We start from the raw sequence: 20,721 nt of genomic DNA on the forward strand, positions 1-20,721 counted from the left end.
GTATTATTATGGCCACTAGGCGTCAGTAATGTTCCATAGATGAGACATGACATTAGCTTCAATATGTAGTATGGCCACTAACCGTATTAGCTTACCGTATTCAAGCCATGGCATGTCGGACATAAGTTATTATCCCATTCCGTGTGCAGGTAGGAAGGTTATGGCTTCTTACTTTGTCTTTTTTTCCCCACCTCGTTTTAAACCCCCTTTTTTTTAAAGTTTAGAAGTAAATTGTAGAGACTAGTTCGATAGCTTGGTGACTTGCTATGTAAGGTATCTCTTTTAGCTATGAAAACACGAATATATTCATATTGAATAACACTTATTAATTCATTTATTAATTAAATTAACTTTAACCATTCGGCGCGATAAGTCAGGGATGGAGGTCTTTTGTAATTCTTTATGTGGAGTGGAAAATAAAACGATTGACTGCAGTACCCAAAATAGCCTAACGGTGGTGCAATTGAGTCAAAATGGGAAGGCACAGGGTATACCCCAAATACATTCATTTTCGACCGCTTATCCTCACGAGGGTCACGGGGGGTGCTGGAGCCTATCCCAGCTGTCTTCAGGCAAGAAGCGGGGTACACCCTGGACTGGTGGCCAAGCCAATCACAGGGCACATATAGACAAACAACCATTCACACTCGCATTCATACCCATTGAATTACCATTTGGAGATGCACATTAATGCACATTATTCTAAAATTAAAAAGACATTACATGTCAGCCTTTTTACAATATTTCCCAAACAGAAATGACCTATTTTTGGAAAGAAAAATACTTTTATCCTCTCTGCTCTCATGTCTATTTTTGTGACTGTCATCTTTTTCTCGCCTCCCGTGTTTGTTTTGCACCTGAGGCGTGTTTGTGTGTCTGCTTCATGGTTGCCACATCTGCTCTCTTGCTCCCATACACAATATGGAGTTCCTTTTCGTTAGGGGCGGGGTTTTATTTATTAGTAAAGGACCACAGTTGGTCTTAGTCTCTGTTGGACAATCTCTGTGACCTCCTCGCACATACCAAAAACATGCATGTTGAGTCAAATTGGTGACTAAACATACATAGGTATGAATGTGAGAGTGTCTATATGTGCCATGTGATTTACTGGAGACCAATCCAGGGTGCCCAAAGTTGGCTGGGATTTGCACCAGCATTTTTCCCCAGCATAGAAGATAGATAGATGGACAAAACAATGAAACCAAAATTAGGTTGCAAAAAGTTGAGTGTGACAGTTGAGAATGTAATATATATAGTCACATTTATACTCTTTTTTTTTTAATTTTTATTTTTTATTTATTTTTTTTATTTACAACATATTACGCAACTGCAGGGTCTTGAGACACATGCTAACTCGCAAACTAGAGAGCTAGCGACCTAAACAGGTAGCCTTCAAGTTATTTCCTTTAAACTTAAATAGCCAAAAACTTACCACTTCCACACGGATAGGGAGGATAACTATTAACAGTATATATATTTTTTTCTGGGTATATGATACCATACAGCATTCATATCAAACTTGCGCTGTGACGCACTAACATTAAACTTTCATATCAAGGCTGGGGGCCTCAAACTAGTGTCCTGCGGGCCACATTTGGCCCGCGGGCCGCGTGTTTGAGACCCCCTGGATTATGGTATGCACTCAATTGTAATCTGATGCATGTTCAAATGAAATTAAACCATTACTATTACCATATTTTGTGTGTTTTAACGGATTTGGATACAAGCACTGACACCATTATGAGAATAAAGACTCTTTATTGGATGTTTTTATGGTATGTGAAAAATGTTTCAATTTCCTCTTGAACACATTCCTTTTGTAAACCTTTCATCTCTTAGCTACAACGTGTTGTGCAGAGAATATACAATATTAGTATTCTATTTTTTTTTTAGGTTTTTGTAGTTGCTATTGTGTTTTCATTCACATTTGCAAGCATTTCAGTGAAGAAGAAGAAGAAGAAGAAGGTTTATGAAGCAGCTCATGCTGATGATGCTGATGGGACTCCCAGACTGAGCAGATGGAATTGTGGGAAAAGATGAGATGTGAGACGGGTACTTCATCAGCTGCAGTGTGTGTGTGTGTGTGTGTGTGTGTGTGTGGCTCCCTCCCTCCCTCCCCCTCCCCACATCTCTGCTCCTCAGGGCGGCTACACAGCAGGCTGTCTCGGCTCCGTAGCAGCTCGGGCTGCTTTATCTCATATAGCGGATCGACTCCCAACGCCGACCCGCTGCTGACTGCCTGCCTCCCTGCCCTCCCTCCCACCTCCAACGGTATCATCTTTTGTTTCACACACACAAATCGAAATAGAAAAATGCTTTGTTTCATTGTACTTCTTTTCGCTATAGGAGAAGTGGGATCTTGTCTTTATTATCTTTTCTACAGATCTTTTGTCTGCAGACGGCAGGCTGGCGTGATGCTCCGGTGAGTCTGATGCTGTTTTTCCTCTCTTATTCTGTCCTTTGTTATTGTATTTCACAGCCACAAAGAACACATCATCACTTAGTGTTTGATACATCAATGTACTTTGTAGTATTAGTACACTTTTTATTCTTGCATTTTTGGGAACACACACACACACAGCTGCTGCATTAAGCCAATGTGCTGACACCTGCAAATACATGAAAACCTCTAAGGCAAAGGTCTCAAACACACGGCCCGCCGGCCAAATGTGGCCCGCAGCACACTAGTTTGAGGCCCCCGCCTTGATATGAAAGTTTAATGTTAGTGCTGGATAGATGCTGTATGGTATCATGTACCCAGAAAAAATTATTACATTTGATTAATGTTCATGTTAAAGGTTAAATAACTGTTAATAGTTATCCTCCCTATCCGTGTGGAAGTGGTAAGTTTTTTGATTATTTAAGTTTTTAAGGAAATAACTTGAAGGCTACCGTTTAGGTCGCTAGCTCTCTAGTTTAGCGAGTTAGCATGCGTCTCAAGACCCTGCAGTTGCGCAATATGTTGTAAATAAGAAAAGTATAAATGTGACTATAGTCGTGTTTTGTCATGTCTACAGGGCTCTAATAATGCTTTGTTCATTTTAATCTGAAAAAAATAATTTGTCTACCCACCAACTATATGTGGTTTCTTAAGTTTTTATTATTTGCCGTTTTATTATTATTATATTTATTTATTACTGATTGATTTTTCATAACTGTAGTGTCATACAAGTGTATAAATAAGTTAATAACCCGCATGAATGAATGAATGAAGGTGAGTCCCGTGAACTTATCACCAGATCCTGTAATACCTGCTAAATATGGTTATATTTGTGTCCTGTATTGTGATGGTCATTTTGGTAAATCAACTGAAGACGCTGTACTGTATTTTGTTGCATAAGCTGCAGAATAGCAGAGTGTTCAAACACACACACACACACACACACACACACAAAGCGTCGTCTCCAGTGGTGATGCATTATTTATAAAGTAAGTCCAGATCTGCACCTCCCACCCAGCACCGGTATCAGCAGCTCCTTCCTTTTCGCTCTTTCCACTCACTTTGCACTCTTACACAAACATGAAAGCGTGAAGGTGTTATGTCAGTGTGGCTGGATAAGTTTAACTTCTTGGTTACTGAATTCTATGGAAAAAAAATACTCATCTTATAATATTATATTATATATATATATATTATTATATATATATAGTATAATATTTTGCCAACCACAATAATAAATATACAAGCGTCCCTCCTTTATCGCTGTTGATTGGTTACAGGCTCAACCGTAATAAGTGAATCTCTGCGAAGTAGGATTCAATATTAATAAACAGCATAGAATACCTCTTTATGACTTTCTAAATATTGGTTGAAGACATATTATGTATCTATTCTTTGTTCACATTGCACATGCTACAGTATCACTGCAGGGACATACGAGACGGCCTCCACTAGCATAGCAAGCTACCGGGCTCTTAAAAGTGGCACTTAAAAGTGATTCAAAAGGAGAAATAAGAGCCAAAACTTACCACTTCCACACAGAATGAGAGGAGAACATGTCTCATGTCTCATACCTTTACTGATACTCAGTGACCACAATACTGCATATAACTTAATATTTTTGTGACTAATAATAGGCCACAGTCAACCACAATTTATTCAAGTCATTTATTATGTATTTTTTTAAAAGCAACATAATGAGGGCGTGATGTTGGAACTTTACAATATTAATATTAATATTGCTATATTAGTGACGGTGTTTGATACAGCTGTTATACTGAGTGTCATTAGATTGTGCAGGTTTACTTTATTTTTTTTACATTTTAGATTTTTTATGTGTGGGCTACATTTAGAATATTTTTTTTTTATTGGATTTAATTTAGATTTATTTTCAATTTTTTTTAAATTTAATATATGTTTAGATATTGTAATTGTTTTTAAATTATATTTAATATTTGTAGATTTCTTTTTTGTTTTATGTGCATTATATGAATTCTATTTTGAGCATTATTATTGTAATGATTTGTAATTTTATGTTATTAGAATGTATTTTCATGGTCTTATTGTTAAATATAATATAATAAATATGTACGAATTAGACATGGTGAAACAATTGCTATTTTATGAACATTTTTTTCAGTGGTAGATTTGTAGTGTTGATTTTATTTAATTTCTGTCTTTAATGTTATTGTTTCTGTATTTTTTATTGTTTTATTTTATTTGATGGTGTTTAAATTTTTTTGTCTTGTCTCTTATGGAGAGTCTTTGCAAAGCATCACATTAAAATAGATTACTATTAAAATAGATACTTTGTCAGCCATTTGTTACCATGTGACAGTAAATCTGTTGTAATTGAGACTCTGTTGCTGTGTGACTTTCATCTATCTTACTTTGCCAACACCCCCCCCCCCCCCCCCCCCCCCCAATCTCTCCTCCTGCTACAGCAGATGTTCCGGCCTGAGTGACGCAACTCATAGTGGGATGCAGAACCCCTCCCTTCCAAGTGTATAGACAACAGGAAGCAGATTGGCAAAGGGATTAAAGCACATTATGGATGCCGCACCATTGGTTGTCTATGGAGGTCACTAGCTACAGCTTTGCTGCCATGGATGAAGAGGAAGAGAATATCATTGAGTCTTACATGGTGCCTGACTCCGCCCACTTCCGTCTTCCCGACTCCCTGTACCGACAACGAAGCAACATGTCATGTGTTTACATCCGCCAGCAAGACGACATCTAACCCACGAAGCAACCATGGCCAGACATGACACCCCGCACTTCCTCCACGGCTTTGACCTCAGCGCCCACTTTGTTGACCTCCGACCCCTCGGCGTCGGAGGCACCGGGTTGGTCCTGTCGGCCGTAGACCAGCGTACGGGACGACGCGTGGCCATTAAGAAGTTACTGATGCGGGATGCTGTGACGGTGAAGCACGCCTTGAGGGAGGTCAAAATCATCCGCCGACTCCGCCATGAGAATGTAGTCCAAGTCCATGAGGTCCTGTCCCCCTATGGAAGACCCCCGACAAAGGATCCGGCCCAGCTTGGAGCCCTGTATGTGATCCAGGAGTGCATGGAGACGGATTTGGCTCGGTTGCTGGAGCAAGGAGCACTATCTACAGGTACTCGGATTCATGTTGTCATAATTTGTATGACAAGTATCGGTTTTTGTCCCGACATTGTGACATTAACCTTGTACACAGACAGTGTCCTGATTTGAGACGACGGAAATAGCTGGTCCTGTAAAATAGCCATGATAGCCAAAATTCAATGTCAATAGCGGAAGCGTTGGTTGTGCATTTTACACAGAACCAACAAAAAAGTCAACGCAGTTGTTTTCCCGACATTGTGACATTAACCTTGTACACAGGCAGTGTCCTGATTTGAGACGACGGAAATAGCTGGTCCTGTAAAATAGCCATGATAGCCAAAATTCAATGTCAATAGTGGAAGCGTTGGATGTGCATTTTACACAGAACCAACAAAAAAAAAGTCAACGCAGTTTTCCCGACATTGTGACATTAACCTTGTACACAGGCAGTGTCCCGATTTGAGACTACGGAAATAGCTGGTCCTGTAAAATAGCTATGATAGCCAAAATTCAATGTCAATAGCGGAAGCGTTGGTTGTGCATTTTACACAGAACCAAAAACAAAACAAAACAAAGTCAACGCAGTTGTAGATTTTTGATACGATTTTTGCACGTGGAAAATAGCACCTCTTTCACACAGAGGTCCCAAAATAGCCGTATTACAGCAGTAACAGACTATTTATCCACCTTTTACCTTTTACACAGAACCCAGGTTATTGCTGCAAGTATCTGTATGTTCACATCGAAATAAGATCATTACAATATAACAAGTGCCTTCAACTAGGGATGTTCCGATCAGGGTTTTATGATGCTGCCGATATTGATCCCGATAATCCATGTGTGAAATGGGCCGATACCAATTGCCGTCCTTTTTCACAGATCGATCAGAGCTCCCCTACTTTCAACACAACAGTAAGGGAGAAATGAGTGTCAGATGTTTGGTATTACGGAATTTTTGTACATACTTCTGAAAATAGCCGGACTGACGTTGTTGTTTGCAGTAAAATAGCTGTGGCTAAAATGTTTTCGCTAGTGCCTTTCATACATATCCCAGAAAAGCTAAATGTTGCCGTGCTAAATGTTTCATTGACTGCACCCGGCCTTCCTCTAGGTAGTAACGGTAGACGTCGGTTGACGGTTGACGTTGCCGTCAAATGACTCGATCAACGCCATCTCGCCTTTGCTGGTGCTTTTCATACAGAACAGTGACACAGAATAAAGTCATTAAAAGGTCGACATAAACCATAAATTCTGCTTAGTCACTTTAAGTTGTGATTTGACAGGCCACGCCACTCTGCTGTTCTACCAGCTGCTGAGGGGACTCAAGTTCATCCACTCGTCCAACGTGTTGCACAGAGACCTGAAGCCTGCCAACATATTCATCAACACCGACCAACTGCTGCTCAAGATCGGAGACTTTGGCCTGGCCAGGATAGTCGACCCTCACTATTCTCACAAGGTGAAGCTAAAAAAAAAACAGCAAGGAACAATCAAGAATAAAGAAAATCAATCAGTAATAAATAAATATAATAATAATAATAAAACGTCAAATAATAAAAACTTAAGAAACCACATATAGTTGGTGGGTAGACAAATTATTTTTTTCAGATTAAAATGAACAAAGCATTATTAGAGCCCTGTAGACATGACAAAACACGACTATAGTCACATTTATACTCTTTTTATTTACAACATATTGCGCAACTGCAGGGTCTTGAGACACATGCTAACTCGCAAACTAGAGAGCTAGCGACCTAAACGGTAGCCTTCAAGTTATTTCCTTTAAACTTAAATAGCCAAAAACTTACCACTTCCACACGGATGGGGAGGATAACTATTAACAGTTATTTAACCTTTAACATGAACATTAATCAAACGTAATAATTTTTTCTGGGCACATGATACCATACAGCAGGGGTGGGCAAACTACGGCCCGGGGGCCACATGCGGCCCACCAAGCGTTTGAATCCGGCCCGCCAGTTGCTTTCTAAGTAACTTCAACTTTTAACATACAAACTGGCAACATGACTTGCAAGTCGGATGTCTGATTTAGTAAAAAATAAACAACAAAACTGTAAATTTAAATGACATAGTTTGATGTGGTGTGATGTTTAAAGTGCTCCTAAAAAAGGGACATACAACTGATATAGGATAACACTTTTACAGATAAAATTAGACAAATAATTCAAGGAAAATGATAAGCATAAAATAGTGTGTGTGTGTTAAATATATGTTCTGGCCCCCCAGACAATTTTGTTAACTCAATGCGGCCCTCGAGTCCAAATATTTGCCCACCCCTGCCATACAGCATCCGTATCAAACTTGCGCGGGCCGCGCTAACGTTAAACTTTCATATCAAGGCGGGGGCCTCAAAATAGTGTCCTGCGGGCCACATTTGGGCCGCGTGTTTGAGACCCCTGCTATAGTGGAAAAGGGGGAACATTTACAAGACCAACAAGCTGTTTCACTAATTAACACCCAATGTCATGAGACCAGGGGTCTCAAACAAGCGGCCCGCGGACCAAATGTGGCCCGCAGGACACTAGTTTGAGGCCCCCGGTCTAAATCATCATGTCCTTCTCTTTCTCTCAAACCCTTGTTGTTCCCCACTCATCACTTGTTATCCGTCACACCGTGTGTGTGTGTGTGTGTGTGTGTGTGTGTGTGTGTGTGTGTGTGTGTGTGTGTGTGTGTGTGTGTGTGTGTGTGTGTGTGTGTGTGTGTGTGTGTGTGTGTGTGTGTGTGTGTGTGTGTGTGTGTGTGTGTGTGTGTGTGTGTGTGTGTGTGTGTGTGTGCACCCAGCTGATGTACTGTCTGATAAAGATCACTTTTCACAAGGGTTCTCCACATGCACACACACACACACACATCGGTCAACTCGTGTTACCGTATTGCTGGGGGATTGTTGACACTGAAGCAGCATCCGCATCAGATAGCACTAAACCTGATAATACTAAGTACTAAGTTTAGGCTAGTTTAGACAAGTAGAATCAGTAGAATTACTGATTTGCTTTGATATTATGTTATGTTTTATTTACCATGGCTATATTTGCTATGGTTGTGATCATAATATATGGCTTTTGTGATACTGTATGTTAGTGAGTGATAATTATTATTTTTTCGCCAGCCAATCACAGGGCACATATAGACAAACAACCATTCACACTCACATTCATACCTATGGACAATTTGGAGTGGCCAATTAACCTAGCATGTTTTTGGAATGTGGGAGGAAACCATGCAAACTCCACACAGAGATGGCCGAGGGTGGAATTGAACTCGGGTCTCCTAGCTGTGAAGTCTGCGTGCTAACCACTCGACCCACGTGCAGCCCCTGAGCAGTCATTTAATAATATATATTTTTAATATTATATTATTATTATTATTTGGGTATAATTTTATATTATATGTATACATATATATTTATATTATATTATTTTTAATATTTAATATTAAATTATATATTTAACTTATGTTGTGGTTTTAGTAAATTACATCTGTAATATTATATTATTTTAATATTATTATTATTATTTGGGGTATAATATTCTATTTATATTATATTATTTTTAATATTTAATATGAAATTATATATTTAATTTACGTTGTTGTTTTTGTAAATTACATCTGTAACGTACCCCCCAAAATTTTTTTTATTTTTTGTCACTCATCAGTATACAGGTAAATACTCATTTACTTTTATTTGACAAGTTAAGATATTATACTGACGGCTGTTTCCAGTATTGGAAATACTATTGTAGTATTTTTTCCTTATTTCTGATGCAGTGGCTGCTGTTACCACAGCAGACAGATAGATCGTTTTTTTTTTTTTTTAACTTGGTGTGAAAAAGCAATTTCTCACGCTGGTATTAAAAGACAAGTCACCTGGGCCCTCCTGAGTCCCTCGCTGTTGCACATGGAAATTTTAGCCCAGCAAATACCACAAGTACAAGATAATGGCAGTAATTGGTCGTGGTGAACAGGGAAGAAAACCGAATAATAACCGAGCAGGAAGAGGAGCGCCCATTTAAAACCACACATGCTCTTAGAGCTCAAACTAAATAATTAGTGTGAATAATGATGACAAATGTTGAAGAACCAAAATAGACTTTAGACCTTCCGTGTCTATATGCAGTATATCTATAGTCTAAGAAGACCTCATCCCCTCTTTCCTCAGGGCTATCTGTCCGAGGGTGTGGTCACTAAGTGGTACTGTTCCCCTCGTCTGCTGCTGTCCCCCAACAACTACACAAAGGCGATAGACATGTGGGCCGCAGGATGCATCCTGGCAGAAATGCTCACAGGATGCATGCTCTTTGCAGGTAACGGCAACACGTCCTATATGTTCTGCTGTATATATTGTGTGCGAGGAAAATGTTGTAATTAAATTTTAGAGGAATAAATTTGTAATATTAGATGGCAGGAATTTCATTTTCCGGTTTCATTGGGCTGCCGAGGTGCTGCAATGCTGCCTCTGTCCACCAGCCAGAAGAACCCAGAGGGAGGCTGACGTCATTGCAGCACCCTGGCAGGCATCAATGAACAAAATCCATTATGGGAAAAGACAAGGACAGACAGGATCATTAATAAAATAGTCGGGTTTATTTTTTCTTTACATTTTAAGCTTGTTTTGTCTATTTCCTAGCTACCTTTTAAGTATTAAGTTGCTGTGTGATGAATTGTGATGTGATGTGTGATGTTGTTTATGAGATGACACCGTGAGTCAGACTGTTCTACTTAATAATGACCTCCTGCGATTTTGCCTTGAGCGCACTCGTAGCTCGCGATTAGCTCCTGCCGTTTTCTCACTGACTCACAGGCGGCACAGTACTTAAAACGATTAGTCGTAGTCTCTTCCTGCCTTTCTAATATATTAGAAAGGGAGGAAGTGAAAAAATTTTTAAGAAATGCAAAATACAAAAAAAACCTAAATTATATATATAATTTTAGGTTTTTATTATTTATTTTTTTGTATTTTTATTTATTTTATTATATATTTTTTATATATTTTATTTATTATTATTTATAACATTATATATTATTCTTAATATTTTTATTTTATTTATTTTTTGTCACGTACCGTGTCAACAGGCTACTTCCCGGTTTATATGAATGAATGAAAAATTAATTTTTATTTCCATTTTCCACAAATTTGTGTTTTTGTTTTTTTTTTCATAATCCTACCAGTCAAACAACATGTAATGCCAACAGATTATGATAGAGCTGTTACATTTGTTCACTTCCTGCTTTCTTAATATAATGTAAGTTTTTTTTTTTTTTTTTTTTTTTTTAAATCACGTACCGAAGTAGGAGGTGATATGAGCATCCAATGCCATAATGGGCACTATAGTAAGTGTCAATATAGTGATATATAGTATAGCACATTATGACTTCCTTGTATTTAGCAAACATCAACTGCTTGTATTGTTTCTTGAATTGGCTCATCGTTGTGCATTGTTTGATTTCCTTACTCAATCCATTCCATAGTTTGATTCCACATACTGAAATGAAAAGAATACATTTGTAATGTTACAAGAATACATTTCTAATGCTACAATAATACAGGTGTCATATTACCAGAATGAAGTTGCAATGACAGTAGAATGAAACTGTAATAGCACAAGAAAAGTGTTGTAATATATCACAAAGCCAATTGAGAATAAATCTGTAATGTTATAAGAATAAAGTAGCAATTTTACAGGGAAAAAATGTTAATGTTAGTCGCATCATCCACTGACTATATTTCTGCTTGCAGTCAGTGCAGTCTCAGTGAATGCCTGAGCAGAATAACAAATGATTGTAGACAAAGTCTGGCTGTGTCAACTCCATTTTGTTCCTCCTCTACAAGCTTATTTGACCTCCACCTGTCTTCTAAACGCAATACTCCATGGAGGGAATTGACTCACTGCTACACAGCCGCACAGCCAGCCTTGGACGTGTTTGAGTTTCACTTTACTACCAAAGCAGCTGAGCAATCATTTTGTTATTGTCGTTATTTACCACAGGGAACACAATGTGCAGTACAGTACAGTACACTAGCGGAGTTATAGTATACTTGGCGTTGTTGTATAGCGTCACCTGCTGGTGTAGTGATATTACTGCATTAAATTGTATGCATGTTTTCATTCCAGGTGCTCATGAGTTGGAGCAGATGCAGCTCATCCTTGACACGGTGCCGGTGATCCGAGACGAGGACAGGCAGGATCTGTTACAGGTGCCAACATTAATCAAATCCATAACACATTGAGACACATTTTTATTTTTGTACTCCCGTTTTTTTTTTTTTTTTGTCCAGGTAATGCCTTCATATATTAATCATGGCTGGAACGTCAGGAAGCCCTTCTCTCAGCTGCTTCCTGAAGTGGATGCTGAAGGTGAGTGGATGGATGAATAACACGGTGGACGAGTGGACTAGCATGTAGGTCACAGAGTCAGGAGATCGGGAACACCTGGTTCGAATCTCCGCTTGGGCATCTCTGTGTGGCGTTTGCATGTTCTCCGTGTGCATGCGTGGGGTTTCTCCGGGTACTCCGGTTTCCTCCCACATTCCAAAAACATGCTAGGTTAATCGGCGACTCCAAATTGTCCATAGGTATGAATGTGAGTGTGAATGGTTGTTTGTCTATATGTGCCCTGTGATTGGCTGGCCACCAGTCCAGGGTGTACCCCGCCTCTCGCCTGAAGACAGCTGGGATAGGCTCCAGCACCCCCCACGACCCTTGTGAGGATAAGTGGTAGAAAATGAATGAACAACAACACTTTCCTAGCATCATATTCATCACACGATAACTTAACACCCAAAAGGTGTACCTGACATATATATAATAATGTACCAATATAGGTTTAATATGAATTGGTAAATGGTCTTTCACTTTAGTGATGAATGAATGAATATATCTCGGGCTGCACCGTAGAGCCTCACAGCTAGGAGACCCGAGTTCAATTCCACCCTCGGCCATCTCTGTGTGGAGTTTGCATGTTCTCCCCGTGCATGCGTGGGTTTTTTCCGAATACTCCGGTTTCCTCCCACATCCCAAAAACATGCTAGGTTAATTAGCGACTCCAAATTGTCCATAGGTATGAATGTGAGTGTGAATGGTTGTTTGTCTATATGTGCCCTGTGATTGGCTGGCCACCAGTCCAGGGTGTACCCCGTCTCCCACCAAATAACAGCTGGGATAGGCTCCGGCATACGACCACGACCCAAGTCAGGCAGCATAGAAAATGGATGTTCATTCATTCATTCATTTTCTACCGCTTATCCTCACAAGGGTCACAAGGGTGCTGGAGCCTATCCCAGCTAGAAGATGCATGTGTCTTATTAATTTATTCATATATTTTTTTATTTTTTAAAATGCTCAATAACTGTAAGGTATTATCATTGTTGCAATAATAAACCCCAACCATTAAAAACATTTAATAAAATAAACATTTGTAAAACCAAATCAATTGATTTTGCCCTGGGAATTTTGCCAAATATTTAATTAGTGATTAAATATGATTAATGTGTCAGACAACATGAAACTTATTCATTCATCGCAGGGGTGCTGGAGCCCATCCCAGCTGTCTTCGGGTGAGAGGCGGGGTGCACCCTGGACTGGTGGCCAGCCAATCACAGGGCACATATAGACAAACAACCATTCACACTCACATTCATACCTATGGACAATTTGGAGTCGCCAATTAACCTAGCATGTTTTTGGAATGTGGGAGGAAACCGGAGTACCCGGAGAAAACCCACGCATGCACGGGGAGGACATGCAAACTCCACACAGAGATGGCCGAGGGTGAAATTGAACCTTGGTCTCCTAGCTGTGAGGCCTCTGCGCTAACCACTCGACCACCGTGCAGCCCACAACATGAAACTAAATGTCTAAATAACGAAATAATTCAAAATATTTTTAACATTCATTCATTTTCTACCGCTTTTCCTCACGAGGGTTGCGGGGGTGCTGGAGCCTATCCAAGCTAGAGGATGTATGTGTCTTATTAATTAATTAATTAATTAATTGGGGAATTTTTCCAAATATTTAAAGGGTGACTTTGACAGATTAATGTTTTCAGACAACATGAGACTAAAATATTAACATATAACAGATCATGAAATATATAACTTGGTTTTGAAATAAATGGTTTGGATCATGGTTACAGTTGATTAAATATAGTTCACGAGTTAATTAGTTAATGCAGAATGTATATAATGTGGTGGTACCAAAATGTCCTGTTTTATAGTGTAATACCATACCTCAAATTTTACAACTGGTACTTTTGTCCTCCTGTCCTCCCAGCTGTGGACTTCCTGGAACAAATCCTGACCTTCAACCCCATGGATCGCTTAACAGCCGAGGCGGCGTTGTCCCATCCCTTCCTGCGTTTGTATTCCTGTCCGGATGACGAGCCCGTATCGTCGCATCCCTTCCATATCGAGGATGAGCTGGAGGACAGCATCATCATGGAGCAGAGCCTCAGCAACAGCCTCAGTCGGGCCTCCAGCATCCACCACTGGGACGGGTACCGTACGACGCTGGCATCCCATAATAACAATGTGTGTGTTAACCTCTGCGTTTGAACAGCTTATCAACAGACGTGTGCTGGCAGCAGTCAGGGGGGAAGTGTCGATGCATGCCCTCTGGTGGTCACATGATCTCTGATATGGAAGACACCACAGAGGAAGAGGAGGTCCAAAGAGACCCCAGAGCCAGCTGTGCCTCATTTTTAGAGGAGGCCCAGGTAGGGGCGTGTCTTGATGAAATACGATACTATGTTACACGTTATTGTTTTTACAATATTAATGATGGTATGTGTCAGCGATATCATATTTTATAGCAGTATTTTTAAATAGAGGAAATATACAGTATATGTTGATACCTCTTTTATTAGCATTAGAATTGATTGTCATGACATTCATTTTCTATATCTTAATTTTTATTTTTCTGCACAAAATAAGATGAAAAATAAATAAACAAATCAAGAATAAAGAAAATCAATCAGTAATAAATAAATATAATAATAATAATAAAACGGCAAATAATAAAAACTTAAGAAACCATATATAGTTGGTGGGTAGACAAATATTTTTTTTCAGATTAAAATGAACAAAGCATTATTAGAGCCCTGTAGACATGACAAAACACGACTATAGTCACATTTATACTCTTTTTATTTACAACATATTGCGCAACTGCAGGGTCTTGAGACACATGCTAACTCGCAAACTAGAGAGCTAGCATCCTAAACGGTAGCCTTCAAGTTATTTCCTTTCAACTTAAATAGCCAAAAACTTACCACTTCCACACGGATAGGGAGGATAACTATTAACAGTTATTTAACCTTTAACATGAACATTAATCAAACGTAATAATTTTTTCTGGGTACATGATACCATACAGCATCCATATCAAACTTGCGCGGGCCAAACTAACATTAAACTTTCATATCAAGGCGGGGGCCTCAAACTAGTGTCCTGCGGGCCACATTTGGCCCACGGGCCGCGTGTTTGAGACCCCTGCTTTAAGACAAAGATACAAGTAGTGTGTAGGCATGTTTGGGCGAGTGCAACGTGAACCTTTTGGACTGGATAATTTCTATTTTCTATTGTGAATGCTGGTGGTTGTCATTTATAACTGGCAGGAGGAGCAATACTATAAATCAAATGTAAGGTGGTAACCATAGTGAAACTGGATGTAGGTGGAGCAGAAAAGTAAAGCTCATTGCATTCTGGGGTGGTTTCTAGCGACCTAAACGGTAGCCTTCAAGTTAATTCCTTTCAAATTAAATAGCCAAAAACTTACCACTTCCACACGGATAGGGAGGATAACTATTAACAGTTATTTAACCTTTAATATGAACATGAATCAAACGTAATCATTTTTTCTGGGTACATGATACCATACAGCATCCATATCAAACTTTCATATCAAGGCGGGGGCCTCAAACTAGTGTCCTGCGGGCCACATTTGGCCTGCGGGCCGCGTGTTTGAGACCCCTGGGTTAGAGCATTTGTGGTATCAGCTGTGACTACTTAGCTTCACCCCAGAAAAGGAAAAACTGTGCACTAACATTCCCATTTCTTCCCATCCCTTCAAGGTGGACCCACGTAAATATTCCCACAGCAGCTCTGCTGAACGCTTCCTGGAACATTCCCACTCCTCTCTGGACCGGGCCTGTGGTTTGAGCTTCGGGGACTTGGACTGCGGCCGTTCGTGCGACTACAAAGTGGGCTCGCCATCCTACCTGGACAGAATCGCTTGGAGAGAGGGCAAGCCTCAGCACTACTCGGAGCCGAGGCTGATTCTGGATCTGTCTCACTGGAAGCGCAACACCACCAGCAACCCCCCCGTGTCCATCCAGCCCATCGGGGGCAGCGTGGAGGACGTGAGGGAGATCGTGCAAACCGAAACGGGGGATTTATTCCAGGAGATCTCCCACTGGGTTGAGAGCACCCAGTCCCGTCTGTACTCACCTAGTCCACCTTTGGAACCACAATCACCCTCCTGCTACACCTCCTCACCGCCTCTCCCTCTCTCCCCTACTGACCTCCAGACTCCGGTCTTCCACTACTCAGAACTTGAACCACAGCCTTTCCCGTGCGACTACGACGAGGACAGACTCAGCCCCTTTCCGCCCGTCACTCCCACTTCTCCTCTACCTCACAGCGAGTCCCCTGCTTCGTCTCCTCTGTTTCCTCCCTCTCAGCCGGAGCCTCTCTCCTCCTCATCCTCCTCCATGGCTCAATCCAGGGAGTCACTCCCCGTCAAGCAGAAGGAGCGTCTATTCGACTTGGATGTGTTTATCTCCCGTGCTTTGAAACTGTGCCGGCAGAATAAGGAGAAAGGAGATGGGAAAGGATGGAGGGAGGAGAGCAAAAACTGCAGGGTCTCCAGACCTCCTGAGCACAGGACGCCGCCACCACAGACCTGAAGTCCACTAAACAAAAAAAATGAGATTTTGAGTATTTTCATTCTCAATATATGGCTTGGTTTTAAGGCTAAGTATATCAAACTGGGCCATAATTTGATTTTAATTATTATTTTTGCTTACATTTTTTTACCTTCTGGGCTTGTTTGGTCCCACTGACTCATTATAATAATTTTGCCATGAGTACCTCACAGGTTCTCATGATAAAAATGTACAATTTGATCTGGTGAAAGTGGGAAATTTTTTATCTTTTTAATCACACTTTTAATGAGAGGGACTGTTTTGGGACCTAAAAGGGTTTTTTGGGCGTGAACTATATAGGAACCAAAACCAGATCTTGTGTCAGGTTGGAAATGAGCTCATTATAATGTCTCATTATAATGTCCTGGTTGTTCAGCGGAGTTACAGGTTTTTCATTTGAATGCAAAAATAGATTTAAAACTCAAATTTAATATTAATTTACAGTTTTACTTTTGTAAAAAAAAAAAAAAAAGTTGCAAACCAAACCACCCTTAAACCTGTACCTTGTTGGCCTTGGGGAAATACTACAAGGAGTTACAATGGAGTCCACCGATATGCCCCATGTGGTACTGCAACCAATACTTGCGACTGTTTACTCACTTGTAGCTGAGGCAACGCTGCGTTGGATACCACACAAACGGGATCAGTTTTGTATACAAGATCCTTATTTTACCAAATGTCTTCCACACACAGGAAGTTCCTATGAATGTACTGAATGAGGAATACCATATATACTGTATGTACTGGACAAAAACACAGCATATAGTCATCGTTTCAGACCCGACCGTGGTAAGTGAATTGCCGCAATGTAGGAATCAATGTTAATAAATTTAACATTTTTGTAGTTGGAGCATAAAAAAAACATGTTTGTGATTTTCTAAACAAAATAAGAAATCCAAAAATTACCACTTCCACATGGAATAGGAGGTTCATGTCTGTAAGTGAATTGCTGCAATGTAGGAATCAATGTTAATAAATTGAACATTTTTGTAGTTGGAGCATAAAAAAACATGTTTGTGATTTTCTTAACAAAATAAGAAATCCAAAAATTACCACTTCCACATGGAATAGGAGGTTCATGTCTGTAAGTGAATTGCTGCAATGTAGGAATCAATGTTAATAAATTTAACATTTTTGTAGTTGGAGCATAAAAAAACATGTTTGTGATTTTCTTAACAAAATAAGAAATCCAAAAATTACCACTTCCACATGGAATAGGAGGTTCATGTCTGGCATGACTGACTGACTCCTTGAGTGTAACAGTAATCTCACGTCTCATCAATGTTTTGTGTCATTACTGACACCTAGTGGCCAGAATACTACATATCACTTGTATTTCACTCATTTTTTGAAAAAACGCTATCCAGCGAGGGACGACTGTACCGCATTGTGATGCTGCAACATGCCTTGTAAACTTGTATATAATGTATATTTACTCCGACTGTTCTTTGTGTGTTCAAAGTGGTCTTAAGTTGAAGCACATTTTATGCTAATTTGCAGTGTTTTTATTGTTTTTAACGTGCTATGCTGTATTTCCGGTACACAAACCGATACTACACACATTATCATTTTAATTTGAAACAGTCCTTTACACTTTTTTAAATAATAACTTGCATTTGCTGCCAAGATAACAATATGAATTATTATTTTCTGTAACTTTTGGTCTTCAAAACAATCATATTCAATGAAGCTGCCGTAAAAATGAACATTTTTTAGAATTAAAGAGCACATTTCCTGTACTCTATGCTTTTCCACTAAGACAGCAATAACTTCTCTGACAAATGACACAAATTTACATATGTTGTTATAGTTTTGGTTGAATGAAGCGATGCAGATAATGTGCCTCTCTACACCTCAATGCTTCCCGGCTTGCATTTGAATGTAACATAACCTCTTAACACCTTTCTGCATGCTTTGACTCTAATGCAAATTGCTTACAATAACTTTATAACACTTGACTATCTGTCAACGTCATTTCTTGCAGGCTTTTTTCTACTTTGGGGGAAAGCGGTGAGATTTTTAATGAAATGCTAATATGTGATGGTATCTATTTTGCACCTTTTTGTTGAAAGAAATAAAATAATCAGAGAAAAAATATTACTTTGTATTGGGTTTTGCTTACAACTTTTTTAGTGCAACCTCAAAATATTTTGCTTTATTTTAATAATAATAATAATAATACATTTTATTTGTATAGCGCTTTTCAAGATACTCAAAGACACTTTACAAAAGAATGAAGTTGAATAGAGCAAGTAAACAGAATAAAAGACACACCAAAATACAACATTCATTGGTTAGTACACAGTTAAAAAAGCGGGGGCGGGGCACAGCAGTCAGATATAGAAGGTTAGACATTAAAAACAGATTTAAAGAGGTGGGTTTTGAGTTGTTTTTTGAAGGTGGGAAGGTCAGGGCAAGCACGGAGTGAATGGGGCAAAGAGTTCCAGAGAGTGGGGGCAGCGATGGAGAAGGCTCTGTCTCCCCAGGTTCGGAGCTTGGTCTTACAGGGGAGTGCCAGGAGGTTGGAGTCTGAGGAGCGAAGGGGACGCGGGGGATTATGTGGATGGAGGAGGTCTGTGAGATATGGGGGGGTCAGATCGTGGAGGGCTTTGTAGGTGATGAGAAGAATTTTGAAGTGAATGCGTTGGGGGACGGGAAGCCAGTGGAGGTTTTGGAGGACAGGGGTAATGTGTTCACGGGAGCGGGTGGAGGTAAGGAGGCGGGCAGCGGAGTTCTGAATATATTGTAGTTTGTTGAGGGTTTTGGATGGTGTACCGTAGAGAATGCTGTTGCAGTAGTCGATTCTGGAGGTGATGAATGCATGGATTAGGGATTCAGCGGCAGAGAATGTAAGTGATGGACGGAGTCGGGCTATGTTCTTAAGATGAAAGAATGCAGTCCGTTTGATCAAACTGTTTGATGTGGGGTTCAAATGAAAGGGTGGGGTCTAGGAGGATACCAAGGTTGCGGATGAGCGGGGATGGAGTGAGGGTGGCGCTGTCAAATTGAAGATGGAAATTATGGGTGGGCGCCGTGGTGTTTTTGGGACCGATGATGATAATATCTGTTTTGTCACTATTAAGTTTGAGAAAATTTTGTTCCATCCAAGTTTTGATATCAGCTAAGCAGTTGGTGAGGGTGGAGTAGATGTTGGAGTTGATGGAGGTGGTAGAAATGTATAGTTGAATATCATCAGCGTAGCTGTGGAAATTGAGGCCATGTCGACGGATGATATTGCCAAGTGGAAGGATGTAGAGGATGAAGAGAAGAGGACCAAGCACCGAACCTTGGGGAACACCTTGAGGTAAAGGGGCTATGGAGGAGGAGCAGCTATTTATGTGCACAAACTGTTGACGGTTGGTGAGGTATGATTGGAGCCAAGACAGAGCAGAATCGGTGATATTGAGGCTGGTTTTGAGGCGGGACAGGAGGATAGAGTGGCTAATGGTGTCAAAGGCTGCGGTGAGGTCTAGGAGGATGAGGATGGTAAGATGGCCGGAATCGGAGGAGAGAAGAAGATCATTGGTGATTTTAAGAAGAGCTGTTTCAGTGCTGTGTTTGGGACGGAAACCGGACTGGAAGGATTCAAACAGGCTGTTGGAGTTGAGGTGAGATTGAAGTTGAGCAGCTATGACACGTTCAAGGATTTTGGACAGAAAGGGGAGGTTGGATATGGGACGGAAATTGGAGAGGTTATTGGGATCGAGACCAGACTTTTTGAGTGTGGGGGTGATTGCCGCCAGCTTGAGAGACTGTGGGACGGATCCAGTGATAAGGGAGGAGTTAATGATACTTGTGATCAGCGGGGAGATGATGTGGAGGCAGGGTTTGATGAATGAAGAAGGGATAGGATCCAGGGAGCATGTTGGAGTCTTCATACCTTCATTTTAGTCAATTAAAATCATTCATTCATTTTCTACCGCTTATTGTGGTGCTGGAGCCTATCCCAGCCAATCACATTATGTCATACTTATTTTATATATTTTCTAATCTGGTCTTCATAAGTGGTATGTATATATGTAAATAATTGTTAGATTATAGGTTCATGAAATTGCTCCTTTTCACAATAATTCACAATATTTATGAATAATTTATAGACATTTTTAATAATTTTACATTTTAATTAATTTATTTTGATTTAATTATCTTAATCTTCTTAAACCATCGTAAATAAGTCAAAATTTAAATGCCTTCCTCTTGCAGTCTTTACGGTAAAGTGACGTCACGCTAAAACCAGCATTTCGCACACCATT

At 40.0% G+C, this 20,721-nt stretch overlaps 1 protein-coding gene across 4 annotated transcripts; it reads left to right on the forward strand.

The window, feature by feature from the left end:
- The first annotated feature begins 76 nt into the window (after positions 1-76).
- On the forward strand, positions 77-18,550 carry mapk4 (mitogen-activated protein kinase 4). 4 transcript variants are annotated; one of them, XM_058071490.1, is made up of 11 exons: positions 77-2,271; positions 2,347-2,422; positions 4,885-5,084; positions 5,166-5,561; positions 6,814-6,989; positions 9,708-9,852; positions 11,662-11,744; positions 11,826-11,904; positions 13,819-14,041; positions 14,104-14,260; positions 15,617-18,550. In XM_058071490.1, the coding sequence occupies exons 4-11, from the start codon at positions 5,195-5,197 to the stop codon at positions 16,448-16,450; spliced, it is 2,064 nt and encodes a 687-aa protein (XP_057927473.1). In that variant the 5' UTR covers positions 77-2,271; positions 2,347-2,422; positions 4,885-5,084; positions 5,166-5,194; the 3' UTR covers positions 16,451-18,550. The 4 variants fall into 4 exon arrangements, with proteins under 4 accessions (XP_057927473.1, XP_057927470.1, XP_057927472.1 ...); XM_058071487.1 differs by having other exon boundaries at positions 4,885-5,561; XM_058071489.1 differs by having other exon boundaries at positions 4,888-5,561.
- The last annotated feature ends 2,171 nt before the right edge of the window (positions 18,551-20,721 follow it).

Source organism: Doryrhamphus excisus, chromosome 4, assembly GCF_030265055.1.
Source record: "Doryrhamphus excisus isolate RoL2022-K1 chromosome 4, RoL_Dexc_1.0, whole genome shotgun sequence".
Taxonomy (NCBI): Eukaryota; Metazoa; Chordata; class Actinopteri; order Syngnathiformes; family Syngnathidae; genus Doryrhamphus; species Doryrhamphus excisus.

Bases quoted from the DNA above. Each gene is read 5' to 3' on its own strand.
- mapk4 (XM_058071487.1), top strand. From the start codon at position 5,147: ATGTGTTTACATCCGCCAGCAAGACGACATCTAACCCACGAAGCAACC. The intron at 5,562-6,813 runs GTACTCGGATTC...GTGATTTGACAG, and splicing joins GCAAGGAGCACTATCTACAG to GCCACGCCACTCTGCTGTTC. The intron at 14,042-14,103 runs GTACCGTACGAC...GCGTTTGAACAG, and splicing joins AGCATCCACCACTGGGACGG to CTTATCAACAGACGTGTGCT.